Raw genomic sequence first — 22,965 nt, 5'->3', positions numbered from 1 at the left:
GTGTTGCTTTGTGACATGTACATATTTTTTTTTAATAAAGATTTTGAAGTAATATATCCTTTAATTTTTAGTCCTATAGTTTGCTTTCTCTGGATGATCAATTGAGTATTGATCGCAGATTGCTCATAACCTCGCAAATTGCTGTAAGGTTAACCGATGGTTTGCGCGTATAGGTAGGTAATCGTGCCGGATCAGTACGAATAGGACGCGATCAGGCTCAACTATAACCAGTCTATACCGTAACACCTTTTATTACTGGCGTTACCTGGTTTAATGAGTTATAACGTAGGTAGCTATAGTACATAAATGAAAAAATGAATATTCTCACTAATATAATTGTGGAATGTAAAGGATCCTATACAATATTTTGGATGATTCTTTCCGTCTGTGTCGCTCTTTGGCGTCATGGAGAGCAAAATGCGGATTGGTCTTGAGAATTTGACCAATTTCGCATGATTGGGCTGCTGCGGCCATTGATCTTCCCAGTAATCGGCAGCTGTTTGAGGTTGTGACTGACTAGTCATAGGCCAAATCGCTCACCAAGAAGAGAAGAGTTAATATATATTTTGGATACAAAGATATTTCTTTTATATATTTAACTCTTTATCTTATAGTGAATTAATAGTGAAAATTGCAGACGTGATGAGTTAATATAGTGATATTTACTCTCTAAAATGTAAATGTTCTGATTTGATACTTGACAGACTTAGGACTGTCAGCAAAAGTTTAAATAGGTACCATTTTTGATACTTACGTCTAATAAACATATGTGATATTTTGGAGGAACATAGTTTTATAGAAACTTACAATAATTACACTAGTTTATTTACACAGGTATTGGTCTTCTTTATTTCAAGTCCTCGTTCGTATTTATTTAAAAATCACAGTAGGTAATCAATTAATTCCTTAACATGAATACATATTCGAATAATAAAGAAAACAATAATTTTATTGCAAACAAGTTTCTTTGCTACAAGAAAACCGTTATGAAAAAATCTAAACAAAGACGTTAAAAGATATATATTAATATGATTACATTCAAAATTACACTATAAAAGTAGCTGTACGATTTATTATGACTTGTTACTATAATCGACCTCATTCACTTAATAGTAGGTATCTACGCTTGCGCAATGCGCGGGCTAATCAGTAATCTTTCTCACTCTCAGTGGGACCTACAGTCATGGTGTGAAATAGGTATAACTGTAGAGTTTAAGATATAAAGATATTCTGTATTGTATCTGAAAAAAATTAACGGATGAAACTGCATAGCTTCACGTGTGAACTTCCAAAGATCCTTGTCTTTGTCTTACGTAGGTAGGTATTGATAGGTATCTATTTCGAGAATTTCGATCACGTTGTGAAGAAAAAGGGTGACAATCTTGAAAGCCTAATCACCGGCAAGTGTTAGGAAAGAGGCCTAGGGGGCGTAGTCCCATGCGCTGGTCCGATCAGATTAAGACTACATTGGACTCCAGCATCAATGTCGCTATCTACTGCGCAGAGGACAGGAAGGAATGGAGGAACGTCCTAACAAAAGTACTCCGTAAAGGTCACGACCCTCAGCACTGAAAAACACGACGCACGGAGGGGACTGACTTTAGGAAAAAAACCAGGTACCGCAAGCATTAGCGCTTGAAATCATGATTACGCATAGTAATATTTAATTTTATTCGATAATTACGTATGCTATGCCATACAGTTCAAATTTCTGATAGAAAATGTAAGATGAGCTAACTACAAGAGTGATAGGAGCGTGTTCAGTGTTTTTGTGTGATGGAATAGTTTATATCTTCAATTATATTTTGTTCTTGATTTAGAATCTTATATATAAAATTCACGTGTCACAATGTTAGTTAAGTACCATACTCTTTTGAAATGGTTTGACCGATTTTTATAGGATTTTATATGCATGTTCAGTAGGTCTGAAAATCGGCTACTATCTATTTTTCATACCCCTAAGTGATAAGGGTTGTCCACCACTAACATAATTTTTTTATTTTTTGGACAGTTTTTTTTGTTTTAAAAATGATGCATTATGTGGTTGAATGAGGTTTTGTTATTTTTATGTTCCCTCATCGTTCACAGCTCTACATGCCTCTTTCATCCTTACACACTTACAATAAGTTAGTTTTTTTTCTACAATAGAAATTCCCTAGAAATCATATGGCAAAACGTTTGCTGGGTTAGCTAGTGGTTATCTAATTTTGTTTTATAATAGTTTTGCGGTAGGTAGCGGCTGGGCTCTGCCCCTGGCATTGCTGACGTCCCTGAGCAACGGTAACCACTCACCATCAGGTGTGCTGTATGAACGTCTGCCTACAAGGGCAATAAAAAAAGGTTGAATATAGCCTGGGATCTCTGGGTCTACTATTGGATGCTCTTTTTGGCGTATTTCTGTATTCAATACTACAGATTACTATATATTAAGTAGTCAGTTAACGGCTTCTTCCAGATTAGATTATGGAACTGTGAAAAGTATGGTGGGAAAATATTTTTTATAATTATCGGTAAACCTGACTGGCACTATCCATGTAATTTGTCAAATAAATAGATAATTCTAGAACATCGGAGAACGATTATTATAATATTATTGTATTATAATACAACAATTAATAGTAGGAATGTCAGATTATGGTTTAAATAGGGGTTTCTCTTATTTTAGTAGCCGAAACATTAGGTATATTATGTTAGAGCGAATAAACAATTGCATATCTCAGTGTATCGATATTAATCTAAGATCGTAGCACAGATGTAGGGCGATGTCAAGATATACCTAATAATCTGTTTTTAAATTATTCATAGTTGAGGAGATAGTGTGTTTGTTAGTCGAAATTGCCCATAGACCAGCATTAATTATTCTTACCCTCCGTACATGAAATGTGGAAAATCACCTCTCACAGTAAAATTTCAAATATTAATTTACTAAAAAAAACTTGAAAGCTAATTAAGAATTACCAAAATGGCCACGCTGTCAGCGCCTCCTGGGGCGAGTCTGATTATAACATTGACCAAGGTAATTGTTCCAGTCTTTCCGGAGTTTCTGGTCGAGCGTCCGGCGAAAGAGTACAGGGGAGTTGTTTGTTAGGTGGGCCTTTAGCATCTTTCGCCAAGCCTTGCCCAGGCCGGGACACTCAGCCGCCGAGACCAGTTTCGGGCCCCTGGCCTAAAAAAGGCAATTTACAAAAGTCTATAGGTATTCTTAGTCTATATATTTATAGTTTTTTAGTAACACGGTCGCTGTGGCCTAATGGGTACTAAGCTGTGCTTGTATAGACTGAAGCGACGGTGCCGGGTTTTTTTGCCTAATTATTGTAAGGAACTTCCGAGGGGTTATCCTAGATTCACCGAACATGTAGGCAAGCTCATTGGGCTCAACCTGGTAGACTTTGTTAACATCTACCCTAGCAAGACCAGTGCTTCGGTGATCTGCCACCGCATTGGATTCGCAACCCACTGAGAGCGAAATACTCAATGGGCTATGTCTGTGGGTTAATTTTCATGACGAACCGTTGTCGCATTCGACGGGTTCGAAAAGAACGGTGATGGGTGCTTGGAATGCTTAAAAGCACACTAGTGTTATTAGTGTACATATGACGCACTGTGATTCCGCTCGGGTGGATATTGCAATCCTATCTATTTTTGCCAGGAAGCAATCGTTCGACTTCGACGCTGGTTTTAAGGTAGATGATTTTAAAAACGTGATGATTCGTGATGGACGTACGCTAATGAATAAAATGAAAAATGTTGACCATAAATTATGATAGCATAAATGATATTTGGGTACTTACCTACCTATTCGTTATTTGTTTGAAAGGAATAAAGGTGATCCGACGGTTTTTTTTTCTTAATAACTATTTACATAATGACGATAAAAAAAAATTGCAGTTAGGAATAATAATACATATTTTCAAAGATTACGTGATCTTAGATCGGAGAATGTACCTAATTGTGCGGATAGCGGAAGAATCGACGGCCGCGATTTCACTTTCGTTTGTAGGAATCTACCTAACCAACGCTGAGTAAGATGTAAATGTAGATTAATGATTTACGTTTTAATATAGGTATTGAGAATCATAAATTTAACACCAACATTTAGGTTAATGAATCTTTAAATGGGTACATATTCTTATCTAATATATACCTAAGGTAATTTAAAAGAGTAAATTCAGCATATTTTGTAAGGCATTTTTTTTATATAGCTTAGATGGGTGGACGAGCTCACAGCGCACCTGGTGTTAAGTGGTTGCTGGAGCCCATAGACATTTCGTAATATACATAACATAAATGCGTCACCCACCTTGAGATATGTTCTAGTCTCAAGTAGGTACAATGACTGCCCTACCCTTCGAACCGAAACGCATTACTGCTTCACGGCAGAAATAGGCACGGTGGTGGTACCTACCTGTGCGGCCTCACAAGAGGTCCTACCACCAGTAAAAGTTTATTTAGGTATTTCGTAAATTATGAACTTGATACTTGGTGTCCTAGTTTTTTGCCAAAGTCGCGGTAAAGCTTTGAAGAATGATTGGCAATCACCCGATAAAATCTTTTAAATTTTATGCAGCTTACAATATTTTTTTAGGTTTCATATGTGATTTCATGTGACCACTTCATAGGTAATTTCCGGGAAAATAATTTGTTAAAAAGTTGTCGTATTTAATAGGATGCCGTGCAATTTTTGATTGTATAACGTAATCGTACCATCAATACCCAGATAAGTTCTCAATATATGAAACCACCCACCTAAGTTGTCAAAATGGTTCAGTAAAGCTTTGTTTAGATTTGAAAGTTCAGGTTTTCTGCTGATCATATAAAAGCTGAAAATAAACGCTATAGGTGATTCAGTAATATAGTTTTTGGAATTAAGTGTTTTTGGAACATAATAATATATTGAAATTAAGTTTGTGTAGGTACACAGTTTCGGTATTTCGGCTCATCCCCCACGTTATTGGTGGGGCGCTTCTTTAAGTGCTTACCAAGTGAGTTTTGCTTGAAGAGAAAGTAAAATTGGTGGTGGTCGAAAATACCAACGTCAGCGACACTCGGTAGACTCCGTGCGGCCGCGGCCGACACTCGGCCCGCATTTCATGGGCGGTTTGCGAAATAATGCCATTGAATTGCTCAGCCTGAATTCGCCAGTGAACGTTCTGTCTGCGGAGATGTCGCGCAAATAAATAGTGGCGCACGAATAACAACATCGCGCTTTCGACCCCACGACAATGTGCCAATGGAAATTAGTGATAATAAACGTATTTTTCATTTTAACAATCGACGCCAGGCAGATAAATTCACAGGACGCTGCTCTTGACAATTATGTGAGTATAGTTTTTTAAATATATATTTTTTCTAGATGTTCAGGTATCGCCCACTGCATGCATGAATGTTCAAGTGCATTGACTTTGTACGTGCGCTTTTACTTTCTTTGAACGTTCCGTTTCTGCATTGCAGTACTTATTAAGGATTGCCTCGATTTGTTTTAAGTCCTGCTAATTTTCATAGGTGCGGTATAAGGAACAATAGAAATATAAACCCTGCATTTTAGTTTCATAATATCACATCAACTTCGATCAACAAAATCACGTTTTGTTGATGACTAATATAATATTCGTGAGTAAGGGACTGAAAGAAAATTTAGTTTTCTTTTTAAATCGCTACCGAAAAAATGTTACTTTATAGCTTCTTTTTATTTTAGTGAAGTAGCTACATCGGCTGCGTGGCAATTGACGCTTTTGCTAAACGACAATGCATAACAAAATGAGAGCACAATATCATCGTGAAAGGCCCCTGTCCATAATACTTACTTTGGAAAGCGGTTTATTTGTTGACCTTACCAATTCTGAGATATAACAATAAAATCGAATGCGGTGAAAATAAACGCAGTCAAGCGTGAAACATTTCTTGTCATTTCTTCGTAATGTCGTTCTTGTTTGCGCAAGTATTACTTTTAAAAAAATGCATTATACGTATGTACGTAGCGACAAAATTAAACATTATTCTAAAACTATTATTTGTTCATCACCTCATTCAAATTCATTGATTTCAATACGTTCAATATCGTGTCTATCTCAAATTTACTTAATGGCAAAAGCTTCCACGTCCACTACATATACATATTTCCACATTTAATAAAGGGAGTCAGTTCAAAAAATCATTCTTGAAAATGACACAATCTATATAAAAGTAATAAAGAACTTGATGTAGCTACATGGGATTGATGATATTTGAAATAAGAATGTGGCGAAACCTTGGGTTAGGTCACGCGCATGCGCGGCTAAAAAATCCAGGAGGCCATGATCCCCGCCATAATAAAAACAGATTGTACATTTTTACATAAAATAAATATTTTATTATTTTACTTAGAACCTCTTTTATTTAAGTGTCCTACAAGAACTTCAAAATAAGTTTAAAGGACCATAAAAGTAAAATAGTACCTAATAAAAAAATAGACCAAATAATTTTTACATTTGTTTTTATCTCCGTTACCATTCGGCACTGGAGTAGTTCTTCGTTCTATAAAGAATCTCATAGATCATGTTATGCATGTCAGTGCAAAGTGTTAACAGCCATATTTTCGTTAACTCGAGTTGGACTAACTTATGATATGAGACGAACGAGAGAGATCGGGGCTACATACCTATGTTTGTTTGTTGTGTGTAAGGATAATATCTGGTGAACTGTAGTCGCATTGGCCCTGATATTGCTGACGTTAATGGGCGGCGCTGATTTTATCAAGTAAGCCGCTGTCTTCCTGCGAAAGGGAAACGAAAAAAACAACAATAAAATCATTAAAAATATGCATGGAGAAAAATCGAATTTATTGCATGAATTGCATGATTATTATTACGTTTGTACTGATTAAATACAAAATTTATATTTTTCTCATAGCGTCTATTGTTTTGCGACATTGAACTTCAGACGATATCGCAGCCAGGGCCGTTTGTGAAACCAATTGCTTACTATCAGGGTCACGGAGCAATCTTTCAGGTCCGAATGTGTTCGTGATATCTAGGTTTTAACTATTTCTATTATGTTTTGTCGCCTTGACACTAATTATTGGTAAAACGATTTCTTTTTAATAGGCGCTTTAACTCTTGACAAATCACAACCCATTAAGTGGCGGAAAACCTAATCTTTAAACGATTGTTCCTGTATGTTAGTGTATTAGCTCGATGAATAAGTTTGTAAATTTAACATAAAATACCCTGACGTAATATTCATTCGTACCATAAGTTTAGCTGCGTCGATCAGAATGGTTTTTCCCAATGGCCTTCTCTACCTACATCTGAATAAATCGCATTAAAAACTAACTAAGTATTCAAAGTTAATCGCCTAAAATCACGTATACTCGTAATACGAATATTATCTCTGATAGTAATTTGAATGGTTAAATAGTGATCGTTTAATGAAAAACATCCTCCAATTACGTAAAATAAGCTCGTTAAGTCTATTGCGCAGCGCGTAGGATATACTCCACATTGTGCTAACCTCATTGTCCATAAACGACAACCTTAGCCTCAATAAGCCCATTATGTCACAAGTTCATAACCGTTCGATTGTTAGCTAACACATCGGTGACCAAAAACACTATACAGTTACGTCACGGATCACGTGTAACATTCGCGCGGAGAAAGCGCACGATTGTTACGAATACGCTTCACGATTTTGTCTAGCGTCCCAAGTGTTATCGCAATTTCGGAAACACCGTATTTTTATTGATATTAGAATGTTGTCTTTTGAAAGTTGAACGCTAATTTTATTTTATTTACAAAGCGGCCCGCTCCGGCTCTGCTAGGGTCTTTAACAAGAATTTCAACGATATTTGACGTTGTTTTATTTTTTTTAATAAAAACAACACTTATTGCGGCATAACTATAATAGTTAGACATATGCTGCCGCGACACTTTTTGTAAATAATAATGTGTTCTACAAAGTCGTAGTACATTATTTTATTCTATTATCAATACTTTTCGCAGGGCACACGATGTAAAGAATATTTTATTGGAGTTTTAATAAGGATCTCTAATTTTTTCAGAAAAGATTATAGCCTATGTCACTCGAGAATAGTGTAGCTTTCAAACTGTGAAAGAATTTTTTAAATCGGTTCAGTAGTTGCGGAGCCTATTCAATACAAATGCACAAACAAATCTTTCCTCTTTATAATATTATTATACCTAGTATAGATTCGAATGTGTATAGGTTACTCAGTTAAAATACTGTTCGTAATAGTAAATTGAGGAAGTAAAACTCAACGAACAGAATATCCTGTAATTAGGGTTATCTAACAGAAAGGTTACCACGCTCGTGAGACGAGAAAGTGATTCATGAAATGAACGTAAAAACGTAATGATAGCGGAACGAGTCTCATTGTGAAAGCAACATTGACATTACTACCCAATTACTTGTTGCGCAACTTGCGTCGTATTGCAGCGCCGACGCATATTGCGTGCTTGATTAGGAAACGACCAGGAAAATCGATGCAGCTCAAATGAAATAATTCAATATTTTTTATCAATGCCAGGACTCGTTAAAAGTTAGTCCAAAAGCATCAGTTTAACGATGTTTTTTTTTTCCGCAAATAGGCGAAGGAGTTCGCGGCTACATAATGTTAAGTAACTATCGGAACTCATTCTGCGCCATTTTGAGAAGGCGGCACAACATGAGAACCCTCTCATCGTAGCCGCTGGAAATTACATACCCGACCCAGTAGACCGAATGGTAAGCCGTCGACGTCGCCCAAAGCACGTCATGGGATCCTCCTGATCCATTAACGGTGCTTTTAGGCGCCACAAGCACCGGTCACCGTCCTCGTCGAACCCGTCGCTTGCGACGAAGGGCTCGACGAGCGAACTAACCCATAGACATAGCCCACTGAGTTTCTCGCCGGATCTTCTCAGTGGGTCGCGGTTCCGATCCGGTGGTAGATTCTGCGAAGCACTGCTCTTGCAAGGGTCAGTGTTAGCAACTCTCCGGTTGAGCCCCGCGACCTCACCTACTAACGTTAGAGCGAAGCTGAAATAGCCTCTCAAGGCTATCAGCATAGGTAGGGAAAAAAAAAGGAACTCATAGACACTATAAATTTTGTGTTACTTGAATCAACTTTAAAATCTCGTTTTCATTACAATAACGATCATTGTAGTCCTTAAAGTTTTCTGTGAAGAATGACTTTTCAAATTGCTCCGAAAATGCCGTGGAGGGGAGTTCATTACTGAACCAGAGAATACGGTAAGAGTGCCCCTGGACTCTCACCTTGTATGAGTGTGTGTATGACAAAGTACCGTAATTTCCAGTAACATTGTTTTTTCAATATTCAAAAACTGGTAATTTATGAACTGCCGTTTATTAATGCTAATAATGCAGGCACTAATGAAGCTAATTTTTCACTCTACAGTACTGCCATAGTTCAGCCTTCACACTGCCCCGGCTTATCGACAGTACGTGATTAGAACTACTAATTTGAACCGTACTATGTCACCAAACAAAAGTTTTTTATGTTTGTCTTTGCTGTACGTTTTGCTTTTGTGTACATTTAAATTTTGAATATTTCTTTGCGCTTTTACGAATTCATTTGCAAAAAAATGATATTTGGTGAAAAGTTGCTTTCTTAATATATTACTATTACAAAATTTTTTCACATACAAATATTTTTACATTATCAATTAATACGAAATCTATCTATATATATATCTCGCTAAAACTCGAGAATGGCCGGACCGATTTGACTGATTTTGGTCTTGAATTATTTGTGGAAGTCCAGAGAAGGTTTAAAAGGTATCAAAATGTGAAAAAATGCTCGGATTTAAATAAAAATAACAATTTTGTTTCCTTTGATGTCTCCTTTGATTTATTGATTAAGGCACTACGAAGTCTGCCGGGTTAGCTAGTATTCAATATAAATTTTGAAAAGTTCATTTCTGACTTCTTGTCTCTCTGACGACGTGAAAGAATTTTATTTGTTTTTAAAGTAGGTAATTTAATCAAACAGCGTTGTTGAATTACCTAAATCTATAAACAAAACTTACATAAGGTAAACTTCCGACGGAACTACTTAACGTGCATTAGCATGTTACGCAATTATTGAAGTTCGTGATAAAAGTTTTCTTACATAAGAAACAGGTAGATGTAGCACATTCACCTACTTTCGTTTCAACATGCGATCAGACTATTATAGACGCACAACGGTAATTAAATATTATTAAAAATAACATGCTACTCGTCATAATTAATTAATTTGGTATTATAATTATTCTGCTATTTAACTCTTGTGTCGTGGCCCAGAGGATATGACGCCGCGACGGCTGCTATACTCGTATTGAGGCGATGCGACTATTTTAGTGTTCAAATCTCGTAGGTAGGATCCCAATTTTTCTAATGAACTACGTATATTACACGTATTCAAGTATAGGTAGCTTGTAGAAATTACACCATATAATAAAAATCAAGCATAGAACAGTTTTATTTGCGTAGTTACCGGTGATAAGGTTTCCTGTGAGCTGGAATGAGTTGGTACCACTACTTTGTCTGTTTCTGCCTCAAAATAGTGATGCGTTGTGCTTTGAAGGTTTACACAATCGCTATTTGCTGTGGGTGCGGTTAGTTTCGGTAACTATTTTATACTAAACAGCCGCCGAAAAAAAAAAGCTAGAACTTATATTGAAATCAAGAGTGAAGTGAAATCATTCCTTGATTTCTCTTAATTATTTTTTGGTCCTTTGGTTATTTGAACTATATATTAGTAAGGTTGATTATAATCTATAAATCTACATTATGATGTATCTTCGTTTGCACTTATAATAGTAAACAATGAATTCAAAGTACATATTATATTACTCTAAAAGTAGTTTTAGTAAAAAGATATGTTTATTTTTCAGGTACCCCCAATTAACAGAACGCAGCGATTTCTTTTCGATGCCATTTTCGGATTGGAAGTGCCGATTCTCGAAGAACAAAGCGTAGAAGACGACGAAGATGACACTCAGGTCAAAAAGTGTACCTGTGGTATGTGTTCTACAAATTTACATTTACCGCACGGATAGGTACCACCACCCTGCCTATTTCTGCCGAGAAGCAGTAATGCGTTTCGATTTGAAGCGTGGGACAGCTGTTGTAACTATACTGAGACCTTAGAACTTATATCTCAAGGTGGGTGGCGCATTTACTTTGTAGATGTCTATGGGCTCCAGTAACCACTTAACACCAGGGGGGCTGTGAGCTCGTCCACCCATCTAAGCATTTAAAAAAAAAATGTGTCTTCTTATGTCCGGGCTTGATACGTAGCACCTTGAGTATACTACATGCAATACTATTATAAAATTTAATTAGTTAATGTAATCCTCAAAACTATCTTCAGTTAGTCAAGACAGTTGAGTAAACTTGTCAACATTTAGCATTTACATTTAAGCACGTTGAAAAATGTTATTTCAAATGGTGCACTAGAATCTTCCTTAGTGAATTTTTTTCTTCGCTTCCTGTCTGATGTTACACTTTTAAATACTATAAAAGTACTTTTTTAATTTTCACCGTTAATGTCCTATAGAGTGCGGAAGGGCAAACCCACTACCTAGAAAGATGGGTAAGTCTTCATTGTGTTCAGCACAAATATTACGGCCATGGCACTATGTAGTTTTAGCAACTGTTATGTAGTGTACAATATTTCCCTGTATCTAACAAATTTTGTACTTTAACGCTATTTTTTATTTGCTTGTTCCTTTACTTATTCCTCAAACCAAACTTGTGAAAAATATTTGCACCGATTATAACTATATAACTTTTAATACAAAAGTGTGCAATAGTGGTTTCAGTCGTGGTTTTTAACGAGAAAATTTAATTTGTGTTCTAAAACAATTAACATTTGTTTATTGTTATAAGAGAAACATTATCGAAGACTTTTCCTTTGCAAGCACACAAAGCGAAATGGTAAGAAGGCTTAATGAACCATGTACTAAGTGAAAGTTCAAATGCGTTTGATTCGATGATAAGTCAGCGTGTTGTAACTGATGTTAATAACGGGTAGACATAAATGCTATGTTCCGGGGACCGGTCGATGGAATTTCCTGTACTTTTCCTTGTTTAAGGTTTACGTGAAAGTAATTTTATCGATTCCATTGAATCTTGCAAGTTCAGTTTTTTTTTATAACAGGATATTTTGATTTTACATTTAGCGATTTCGATAATTATAGAATTCGCTCCTTTTGTATATCGACGCTTGAAAGGCAAACGTGACTAAACGACAATGCGTGAACTTTACAGTAGACTAATTTAAAGTTGAAATACCTGAAAAAAATTCTATTTTAACGAATCTAGCTGTAGGATTGAAATGATTTTAATAGACCTAGAATTTTTTTTTTTTTCGCGTCGTATATGCTTATTGCCTATCATTTATGTATAAAGCAGTTATTGTCGCTTAGTCACGTTTGTATGTTGTATAGTATATGCATAAGTAAAAATTAAATTCCAGTTTATCTTGCACGAGTAAGTTTCAACTTAGAGAAATAATCGTTAATTTTAAATTTTGTTTGTGAAATTGCTTACGGAAACTAACATAAATGCTTAAGTAAGATCCTTTATGATGTATAGCGACTGTGTTATGTTTTGTATGGTTGTGCCTCCGGTATTGGCTTTATATCTAGGCACTAACCACTCATAGGGTGCTCCAGCTGTCTTCGAAATTCGCTGTGAATCGATCGACAACCTGAAATTCTCTTTCTCATTCACAGAGTGCGGTGGCGCCAACCAAGAGAACCGTATCGTGGGTGGGATGCCAGCCAGCTCAAACCGGTACCCGTGGATGGCCAGAATCGTTTACGACGGACAGTTCCACTGTGGAGCCTCAGTTCTCACCAAGGAATACGTGTTAACAGCAGCGCATTGTGTCAAGAAGTGCGTTTTTTTATACCCTTCTATATAACTTTTTTCCCTTCCTGGCTGAGTCCCCTCCTAGCTGAGCCTTTGCTCGCCCACCTGTCCTGGTGAAACCGAAAAGGCTTCAGGGCCACCAGTGATCCTTCAAACATAAAAAAAGTTTTTTTTTTAAATTAGCACATATGTGAAAGATGCGAGGAATCAAGATAACTTTTAAGTTTGCCGCCACAGATGGCTTTGAAAAACATTTTGAACGTTGATGTTGTCAATTTGTAAATATCTGTCGTTCCTAATCAGAATGTAACATTAAAACCATGTTACCTATCTATAAAAAATATATTTGAATGCTTAGTATTGACAAATCAGTTTTAGTGCCTGGCATTATTAGTATTATGTACAAATCAGTATTGTTTTCTGCTTTAGTAATTAAATGATATTGTAAAATTTTCGTAATCACCGTCGGGGCTTAAATAAGTCCACTGCAAGCCCGTATTGGTAGATTAATATCTAGTTCTGCTGTGAAAGAGTGATAAGACCTGTTTTTCAGGTGTCGGGCGTTGGATAATAATACAATTAGGGCTTCATCCTTATGCTTGAAAGTGGATGGTGGCATCCACGTTATTCTTTTATAGGATTCCGTAGTAAATTAACACTGCAGAACGTTTTATACACATTTGAGCGATTAGCCACATTTCGCCTAACGAGCCATAAGCTAATTTACATCTGCGCGATTAAAAAAAAGTGTCATATTTAGAAATCAGTTGACACTTAGAACTGGAGGCTTTCAGAGGACCTAAGAAGCTTCTGTTAGCGTTTGTTATTTATACTTCGCTGTCGACTCACACAATTTAAACTGTATGAAAAGTAGAAGAAAAACTTACTTTAGTAAATGAAGTTTGTTTTAAATTCATGTTAGGATACTTTTCGTTTATCCCTTGATGGAGCTTGACGCATTGTTTAGCTCTGATTTGCGGAGACATTCTTACAGGCGTTCAATGATCAATAGCGATTTCGGATTCAACTGTTGACTGCTTTTAATATAATTCCACGTTTATCAAAATGTGTTATATGATAGAAAAATAAGGCATGTTTTTCATTTTAATCAGATTAAAAAGATCAAAGATCCGGGTGATCCTCGGAGATCACGACCAGACGATCACGTCCGAGAGTGCGGCCATCATGCGGGCGGTCTCTGCGATTGTCCGCCACCGTAGCTTCGACACTGAATCATACAATAACGATATAGCACTACTAAAGTTGAGAAAACCCGTGAATTTCTCTAAAATCATCAAGCCCGTTTGTTTGCCCCCTCCAAGTAAGTATCGAATATTGATTAATTAAATAAACTCAAAATTTCACTCAAATATTGCTCGTATTGTGGTATCAGGCACCAGCGTCGTTTAGTTAATGACAATAATATCAAGCGCAATAAACTAGTCGTTCTGAAGTCGTCGTGGCCTAAAGGATAAGACGTCCTGTGCATTCGTATCTAGGGATGTAACTTTGCTCTAATCCCGCAGGCTGGTACCAATTTTTCTAATGAAATACGTATTTAACAAATGTTCACGATTGACTTCAACGGTGAAGGAATAACATCGTGTAATAAAAATCAAAAACGGCAATTTTTATTTTTTATTTTTTTATTGCTTAAATGTGTGGACGAGCTCACAGCCCACCTGGTGTTAAGTGGTTACTGAAGCCCATAAATATCTACAACGTAAATGCGCCACCCACCTTGAGATATAAGTTGTAAGGTCTCAGTATAGTTACGACGGCTGCCCCACCCTTCAAACCGAAACGCATTACTGCTTCACGGCAGAAATAGGCAGGGCGGTGGTACCTACCCGCGCGGACTCACAACAGATCCTACCACCAGTAATTACGCAAATTATAATTTTGCGGGTTTTACTTTTATTACACGATGTTATTCCTTCACCGTGGAAGTCAATCGTGAACATTTGTTGAGTACGTATTTCATCAGAAAAATTGGTACCCGCCTGCGGGATTCGAACACCGGTGCATCGCTTCAACACGAATGCACCGGACGTCTTATCTTTTAGGCCACGACGACTTCAAAATTATAATTTGCGTAATTACTAGTGGTAGGACCACTTGTGAGTCCGCACGGGTAGGTACCACCACCCCGCCTGTTTCTGCCGTGAAGCAGTAATGCGTTTCGGTTTGAAGGGTGGGGCAGCCGTTGTAACTATACTGAGACCTTAGAACTTATATCTCAAAGTGATTGGCGGCATTTACGTTGTATATGTCTATGGGCTCCGGTAACCACTTAACACCAGGTGGACTGCGAGCTCACCACGCAACTAAGCAATAAATAAAAAAAAAAAATACGCAATTAAGGCACCGGCTATCATAATTGAACTTAAAATATAAATGCATATACAGGTATTGAATTCGGGACATTACTGTTTAAACAAATGTAATTACATTAACAAGTATTGTTTTTCAGGTATTGACCCAGCTGGAAAAGAAGGTGTAGTGGTGGGATGGGGGCGAACATCCGAGGGGGGTCAATTACCCGCAGTTGTACAGGAGGTTCGCGTGCCCATTCTATCACTGAATCAGTGTCGAGGATTGAAATACCGTGCATCTAAGATCACTAACAACATGGTTCGTCATCTTGAATAAAACTAAATTAAATTGAGCACGATTAATAGTTGGGGAAATGCGTATTATCCCATGTTGAAATTTTTTATGAAATTATCTGTATTGTCAGTATAGTTTTTCTGATCACGAAATACCTAATAGAAATATCGTTACGGGCTGGGGTTCAAGATAAATAAAATTCTACCGAAGTATAAATTAAAACTATATTTAACGCTTAGAACACTTAAAATACTTTGAAATTCTCAATTCACTTCTTACGCTTCGCTTCAGGTGATCCTTTCGCTGTTTCGGTTCGAGTAATTCCGATTACTAACTGACTGCGTGGCATCTCTGCAACGTTTTTATAGTCGATACGACATCCCTAGAATTATCGAGAACATTCCTCACAAGTAGAGTTTTTCGATATGAGTTTCTGTTATCTGACAATAGATGGCGTTGTACTTCTCGAGCATTCTAGGTGTTACTAGATCCTTTGATATTCGTTTTGGCTATTCGGCTATAGTTAGCGTTAACTACTCTTACCGGCGTAACAATATTTGTAACAGCCGTAATTACATATGTTTTGAAATAGCGTTTATAGTGTAAGAACTTGAATTCGTGTTTTTCCCAATTTTACCAATTCAATTGTTTTTCAACTTTGTCGTTTACAGCTGTGTGCGGGCAGGGCGTCAACCGATTCTTGTCAAGGAGACAGCGGTGGGCCTTTGCTTCTTCAGCAAGGGGACAAGTATCAAATTGTTGGTTCGTATCTGATTAGAAGTTTTATAAAACATATATACATATATCCTTGTATTATAAATACGAAATACATATACCACACGAGGTTTTACCGAATCCATTAGAGCTTAGTGGAAACGACATTAATATATTGTCCCGATAGATTTATTGTGTTGCTCAATTTTTTTAATCACTCACCATCCTGCTCACTTTGCTGCCAGTCTTTGATTGAACATTGATCCGATCGCTACTAAAATTTTAAGGGGCCAATCTGCTTTGATGAGAATATCGTCGAAATCGGTCCAGCCGTTTCGTGAGGTAAATCGTAGAGGTTGTAGTTTTGTCGACGTGAAATATTACCACCAACTACAATCTTATATTTAATTAAAGAGCGATATTATACATAGCGACCCGCCCTCGCTTCGCTTCGGAAACATTAAAACACACATGAAACCAAAAAAAAAAAAAATAAAAAAAAAAAAAAAAAGTAGCCTATGTTCATCAGGGACAATGTCGGCTTCTAATGGAAAAATAATTTTTCAAATCGGTCCAGTAGTTTCGGAGCCTATTCGAAACAAACAAACAAACAAATCTTTCCTCTTTATAATATTAGTATAGATAGTATAGACAAGAATACATAAGTTAACAGCGGAGTATAAATATGTCTAATCCGAACTCAACCGAACAAAAGCACTAGCGAGTACCGTCGAATATTCTAGTCCGATGCTCCAGCGCAGGGCCGTACTTCAGTCCAGGCTTTGCATTCGGGCTCGCCACAAGGTTATTGCCTACACGGGTGAACAAACTCAGGGTCCATCCGGTGTTGAGTAGTTACTGGATCCTAAACGTGAGTCCCGTAACCCACTTTGAGACACGAGGTCAATATTTCAACTGTGTAGTAATTACAAAAATTATAAAGAGCTTTCCAGTAGTAGACGAACGAACGCAAGTTGTAATTAATGTACTAACTTTCCTGTTACAGGCATAGTGTCATGGGGAGTCGGTTGCGGTCGACCGGGATACCCGGGAGTCTACACGAGGATCACTCGATACCTACCCTGGCTTAAAGCAAACCTTCGAGACACATGTCTGTGTGAAACTTAGACAAATTTAATAAATTACAATAAAATGTTATTTACAGCAACAGTTGCGCTTCGTCTAGCAGAAGACAGTTGCCATCGTCGCGAATGAGTGTGACCAATTTAGGGAATAGCCGCATTATAAATTAAACTTAATTGCAGGTTATGATGGTATGGGATGGTAAAGATAGTTAGTTATCCATGAGCCTCATTTGAAGAAAAATGTATCGTAGTGCTCGAAATACAGATTAAATTTGTTATTTTCATACTTTTGTGGATTCATAATTTGCAAATAAAAAAAAAGTTTTTTTTTGCATTATTTCTAATTTTATGGGACATCATGGTTTATCTCTTCTGTGTGTTTTATATAATATTTTATCTGGATATGTATTGCAGTAAGCTTATAAGGTTTCAAGATGTTTCAAACTGAAAATATTGTCTTTTCTGTCAATGATCATAATCTTTTTTATTCCAGTAAATTAACACACAATTTCAAAATATGTACGTATCTATTATTATAATTTACTTCTGTTTCTGTGATTTGTAGACATAATTACGGCTGCTTTTACATTTAGAATAAAACGCACAATATACGCGAAAGTAAAAAAAAAACTAAAATAAACCGTAAAAGCAGCTATAAGTGTGTATGTATGACTAGTATTTGTAGTGGGAGAGTATTAATAAATATACTATGAGTTTTAGACAGTAGCAATTTTCTTTGCTGGCCATAACTTTTAACATAGCTATGTTGAGTTTAGAAATAATTTTGTTTTGTTATTCATTCGTAACAGACTTTTGTATATAGTTTCTAGTAATTTGTGTGTTATCTTATATCGGAGAGTTTTAGTAGAATTATATCATGTGCTACGTTAATTTATCTATTTAAGAGTGCTTTTTTAATTTTTATGTTTTGTTTATTATTGTTTTTTGTATTTAATTTTAACTGAATTATTGTCAGGCCGGTGGTGCAGATTACCATTAGATTATTACGTTACTACTTAAGTGTTCAATGCGTTTTAATTTTAATCGTTTTAGTTCGCGATTCGTGAAGTTCTTGCGAGTCGTAGGCGTGCTTTAGAACACTTTTACGTATAAATCTCCCCTTAACAGCCGATTACGCCTCTGATATTAAATAAGTAAATAATTGCAACCGCTGAATATGTACCAAACAATAATCTTGTCTGCTAGATGGATCGTTGGGGAACAAAACTTTGGTCATTCAGGACATCACTGATTCGAAAATAATTAAAAAAAAACCAGAGATCAATCGTAAACGTGTTTTAAGCATTATTTTAATCTAATATTAAATAACTAATAGGATATATTTTTAAAACTTTTTATTTATTTACTTATCGAATAATTACATGTAACATTCGCTAGTTTTGTCTTGTTAGAAAAATGTAATGCTTAATCCAATTTCGTTGCACAAAAGTTGTTTTGCTTCTTGAAAACCTCCAGTAGAAGAGATATTTATTTAGAAAAAATTTGAGTTTTTCCCGCACGAGTAAGTACCATCTATCCGCCTATCGTTGGTCTATGGCCGATGATGACTACTCACCGTCTGATGGGTATGTTTACCTTTTTAAGGAAACACAAAATTCTGTGAACAGACGTAATCATTTGATATATTTGGAACTACAACCTCAAATTTTATATAAAATTGTTATTTTAAACCGAAACAGGAGGTTCAATAAAATACTTCCGCGGCTAATGTCGTTAACGATCTCAGAACACTACTTACATATAATACAGAAGTTTTAACGCATGTGTGCCTTTACTGGTGGTAGGACCTCTTGTGAGTCCGCACGGGTAGGTACCACCACCCCGCCTATTTCTGCCGTGAAGCAGTAATGCGTTTCGGTTTGAAGGGTGGGGCAGCCGTTGTAACTATACTGAGACCTTAGAATTTATATCTCAAGGTGTGTGGCGCATTTACGTTGTAGATGTCTATGGGCTCTAGTGACCACTTAATACCAGATGGGCTGTGAGCTCGTCCACACATCTGGGGTGGCCCACCTGATGGTGAGTGGTTACCGTCGCCCATGGACTTCAGCAATGCCAGGGGCAGAGCCAAGCCGCTGCCTAAAAAGTAATTTTTGTAGTTTGTTATTGCATAATTGCATATATGTTGGGTTCTTAGAAATTTGTATAGTAATAGCATTATAGATTATGAAAATAATAGTGGGAGATTAATAGTGGGAGAAAATTAACACACGGTCATAGCTCCAAACTAGGATTCACTGTGTTATCGATACTGGCTGATATATAATATTTTTATAACAAAAATTGTTCGTCACACATTTATATGTTTGCCTGAAGAGTGAATCGAATGCACGACCTTCAATCCAGATGTCAGAGATCTTAACTACTTCGCCACTTAGTCGGTTAACGTACCGATAGTGTTTATTTAAATAATTAAATATCTATTTATATATAATCAGCTTCGATCCTACATTATCTTTCTTTGTCCAGAACTAAAAGACAAAAAAGCCACAATCTTGATTACGTTCAAAAAAAAAAGTAGGAAAAACTCATATGTGATACGAAATGGAAATTTGGATTAATTAATGTTACGGTATTGTATGGCCCTAATAAAGAATGAAAAAAAAATATTACGGTAAATTTTTATTTTAAAATAATATTAACAGTGGAGGTTATTGCTTTTTTTCGTTTTATTCTTAAGTCGACCGCTCTAGGCTGCATCTGTGATCCCATCACGTTTCATGTACATTAATTAAAAATAATATGTAATTAAATTGTTTAATTTATTTTGTTATAAAGAAATTGTTGTTTGGACACTAATTAAATCTTAGTTTTATTTAAAAAAAATCATACAAGTTTTTTTTAAGGGCACAAAAAACTTTACTTTGTTTATAAGCTGCCAGTTTGATTGAGGTACCCGTAAATGCTTTTTAATATGGAACCTTTTTACCTGTATTTCAGTTTAGGTTTCGATTTCGAATAAGCAAAGTCGCGGTCAAGGGCCAAATTCCTGTTCTCAAGGTCACATAAATCGATAAGTCGTTGATCGGAATACGTATATAGCTTAAGACATCGTGACAGAATGCGGTAAATAAATGTTTACAGATGAAGAGGAGAAAAAATATATATATAAGTTCAATGAACGATTTATTGCTTGGCGCTATAATTATGACCATTAACAGTTTTGATGTATTTAGTTGCTATTTATTGAAAATTAAAACAATCTAATACAATTTATATTTTTATTTCATTAAAAAAAAACCTTCGCATGTTGTGTATTCTAACTTCATTCGATTCAATTAATGTTGTCCTTAAAAAGAGATCTTATTGTTTATTTTGATATTTCTTAGATATCCCAACAAATAATTCAGGGTCTCTTTTTCTTAAATATTTTGACATATCCTAGTTAGGTATTAAGATCGCCCATGCTGATCCTATGTTGATACTGAGGTCTCGTTATAACTTCAATGCTTAACTGCTACTTTTCATTTCCCCTATCTATTTGCTGGTAGCCTAAGGGTCTATTTCAGATACGAACGGACGGGTAAGAGAGAGTGCTGAGAAAATTAGCTAACACTAGCCCTAGCAAGAGCAGTGCTTCGCAGAGTCTACCACCGGATCGGAATCGCCACCCACTGAGAAAACCAGTGGGCTATGGTCCTAGCTGCTATGAGACGTGATATCGAAGTTTCGATTGTTTAAAACAACGCCAGTTTTACTCTTTCACCCAGAATTAACCGCTTCGCAGCAGCAGTAGACATACCCCGCGAACATTGAAGTTCCATTTTACTATAGCTTCAGAGGTTTTAAAATATTATACCTTCATATACATAGAAAGAATTGGCTGTGCCTCTTGCATCGATGACGATGATCAGTGATGGTAACGGTTCACCATCACATGAGGCGTATTATCGTCTGTCAAAAAAGCCAATGAAAAAAAAGGTTCCACTATTTTTCTCTCCATACACGGTTCTTTTGTTCAGAAATTTAAACCTGAATTATCAGCTCGAGAAATAATGTAAAAGGACGTTAGTGGCACCATATAGTTGTCTTTGGAAAGTCACTTTCGCTCGACAACCGGTCGGCACGCGTCACATTCATCTCCTTATTGATGTATTTCCATTGTTAGAGAGTGTTAATATTAGGTTTCATTTTCTTTAGATACCATATATGATTATTTTGTTTTACAGGAAGACATTCTAATGATCTAAGGTCCAAAACAAACAAAATTATTAAGTAGGATTTTGTCTTTTTTCTTTTCAAACTAGTGAATTTTTACCATGCTTGGCGGTGACAGTTGATCTTAGGCATAGATGATGATATAGTAGTCATGGCTCAATAGAGTTTCTCAACAAGTGGGCCTTAAAATGAATATGGATAAAACGAAAATCATGTTCAATGTCCATATTAAGCCCACCGCAGTTACTGTTGGGAACTTTACTCTTGAAGTTGTAGACGAATATATATAGGTACCTGGGACAGGTAGTCCGATTAGGTAAGTCCAACTTCGAGAAAGAGGTCAGTAGGCGGGTTTAACTCGGCTGGGCAGCGTTCGGTAAATTAAGAAATGTGTTCTCGTCCAAAATCTCTCAGTGCCTGAAGACAAAGGTGTACAACCAATGTTTGCTACACTAACAGCTATGGAGAGGGCTATGCTTGGTATTTCTCTACGAGATCGAATCAGAAATGAGGAGATCCGTAGACGAACCAAAGTTGCTGACATAGCCCGTAGGATTAGCAAGCTGAAGTGGCAGTGGGCAGGCCACATAGCGCGAAGATCGGACGGCCGAGGGGGCAGAAAGATCCTCGAGTGGAGACCACGTACTGGCAAACGCAGTGTGGGACGGCCACCTACCAGATGAACCGACGACCTGGTGAAAATTGCTGGGTCACGTTGGATGCAGGTGGCAACGGACCGGCCGCACTGGACATCAGTTGGAGAGGCCTATGTTCAGCAGTGGACAGTAGACAGGCTGAGATGATGATGACGATGATGATGACATGTCACTCCTATATCATACTGTGCCGCAAGCCTTCCGTGACTTTTTACTGGTGGTAGGACCTCTTGTGAGTCCGCATGGGTAGGTAACACCACCCTGCCTATTTCTGCCGTGAAGCAGTAATGCGTTTCGGTTTGAAGGGTGGGGCAGCCGTTGTAACTATATTGAGACCTTAGAACTTATATCTCAAGGTGGGTGGCGCATTTACGTTGTAGATGTCTATGGGCTCCAGTAACCACTTAACAACAGGTGGGCTGTGAGCTCGTCCGTCCATCTAAGCAATAAAAAAAAAAGACTTGCCAATAAACAGACAAAGACTCAATTCAATGGATTAAGCAGATGTTAAAATATAATTAGACTGACTAGGTGGTGCAGTGTATCACTTAGCGTTCCTGACTACTGGGCCGTAGGTCATGGGTTCGATTCCCATATCGATCAAGGATCTTGGATGGATGGGTCTTGTGATGAACAAGTTTGTTTGTTTTTTGTCAGGGTGTTTAATATGTATATGTGTTTATATTTAAAGTGTTTCAATCTCTGGTTTCCACAGTTTGTGTGACTGGTGATCCCAGCAGTGGTCTGGTTAAAATCCACATTGTAACAAAGATTTAGGGTCCATGAGATATGAAAAATAATATTTGCTTAATGCGGTCATAACGGAAATTTGGTATTTTCGCCTTTGTAACAATCTTCATACGCTT

General features: G+C 36.8%; 1 protein-coding gene across 5 annotated transcripts; it reads left to right on the top strand.

Annotated features, from left to right (window-relative positions):
- The first annotated feature begins 1,148 nt into the window (after positions 1-1,148).
- Positions 1,149-20,497, top strand: LOC101739978 (trypsin-1). Of its 5 annotated transcripts, XM_062668990.1 has the most exons (9): positions 1,149-1,616; positions 3,030-5,318; positions 10,872-10,998; positions 11,537-11,572; positions 12,717-12,879; positions 13,968-14,176; positions 15,329-15,489; positions 16,137-16,227; positions 17,186-20,497. In XM_062668990.1, the coding sequence occupies exons 2-9, from the start codon at positions 5,223-5,225 to the stop codon at positions 17,305-17,307; spliced, it is 1,005 nt and encodes a 334-aa protein (XP_062524974.1). In that variant the 5' UTR covers positions 1,149-1,616; positions 3,030-5,222; the 3' UTR covers positions 17,308-20,497. The 5 variants fall into 5 exon arrangements, with proteins under 5 accessions (XP_062524974.1, XP_037867682.1, XP_037867683.1 ...); XM_038011754.2 differs by having other exon boundaries at positions 1,478-5,318; XM_062668991.1 differs by lacking the exons at positions 1,149-1,616; positions 3,030-5,318 and adding an exon at positions 10,507-10,602.
- Positions 20,498-22,965: the final 2,468 nt, after the last annotated feature.

This window comes from Bombyx mori, chromosome 6, assembly GCF_030269925.1.
Source record: "Bombyx mori chromosome 6, ASM3026992v2".
NCBI lineage: Eukaryota > Metazoa > Arthropoda > Insecta > Lepidoptera > Bombycidae > Bombyx > Bombyx mori.
Note: the sequence above shows the minus strand (reverse complement) of the source record. Positions and strands in the feature narration are given on the sequence as shown.

Bases quoted from the DNA above. Each gene is read 5' to 3' on its own strand.
- LOC101739978 (XM_062668990.1), top strand. From the start codon at position 5,223: ATGTGCCAATGGAAATTAGTGATAATAAACGTATTTTTCATTTTAACA. The intron at 11,573-12,716 runs GTAAGTCTTCAT...TCTCATTCACAG, and splicing joins CCCACTACCTAGAAAGATGG to AGTGCGGTGGCGCCAACCAA. The intron at 14,177-15,328 runs GTAAGTATCGAA...ATTGTTTTTCAG, and splicing joins CGTTTGTTTGCCCCCTCCAA to GTATTGACCCAGCTGGAAAA.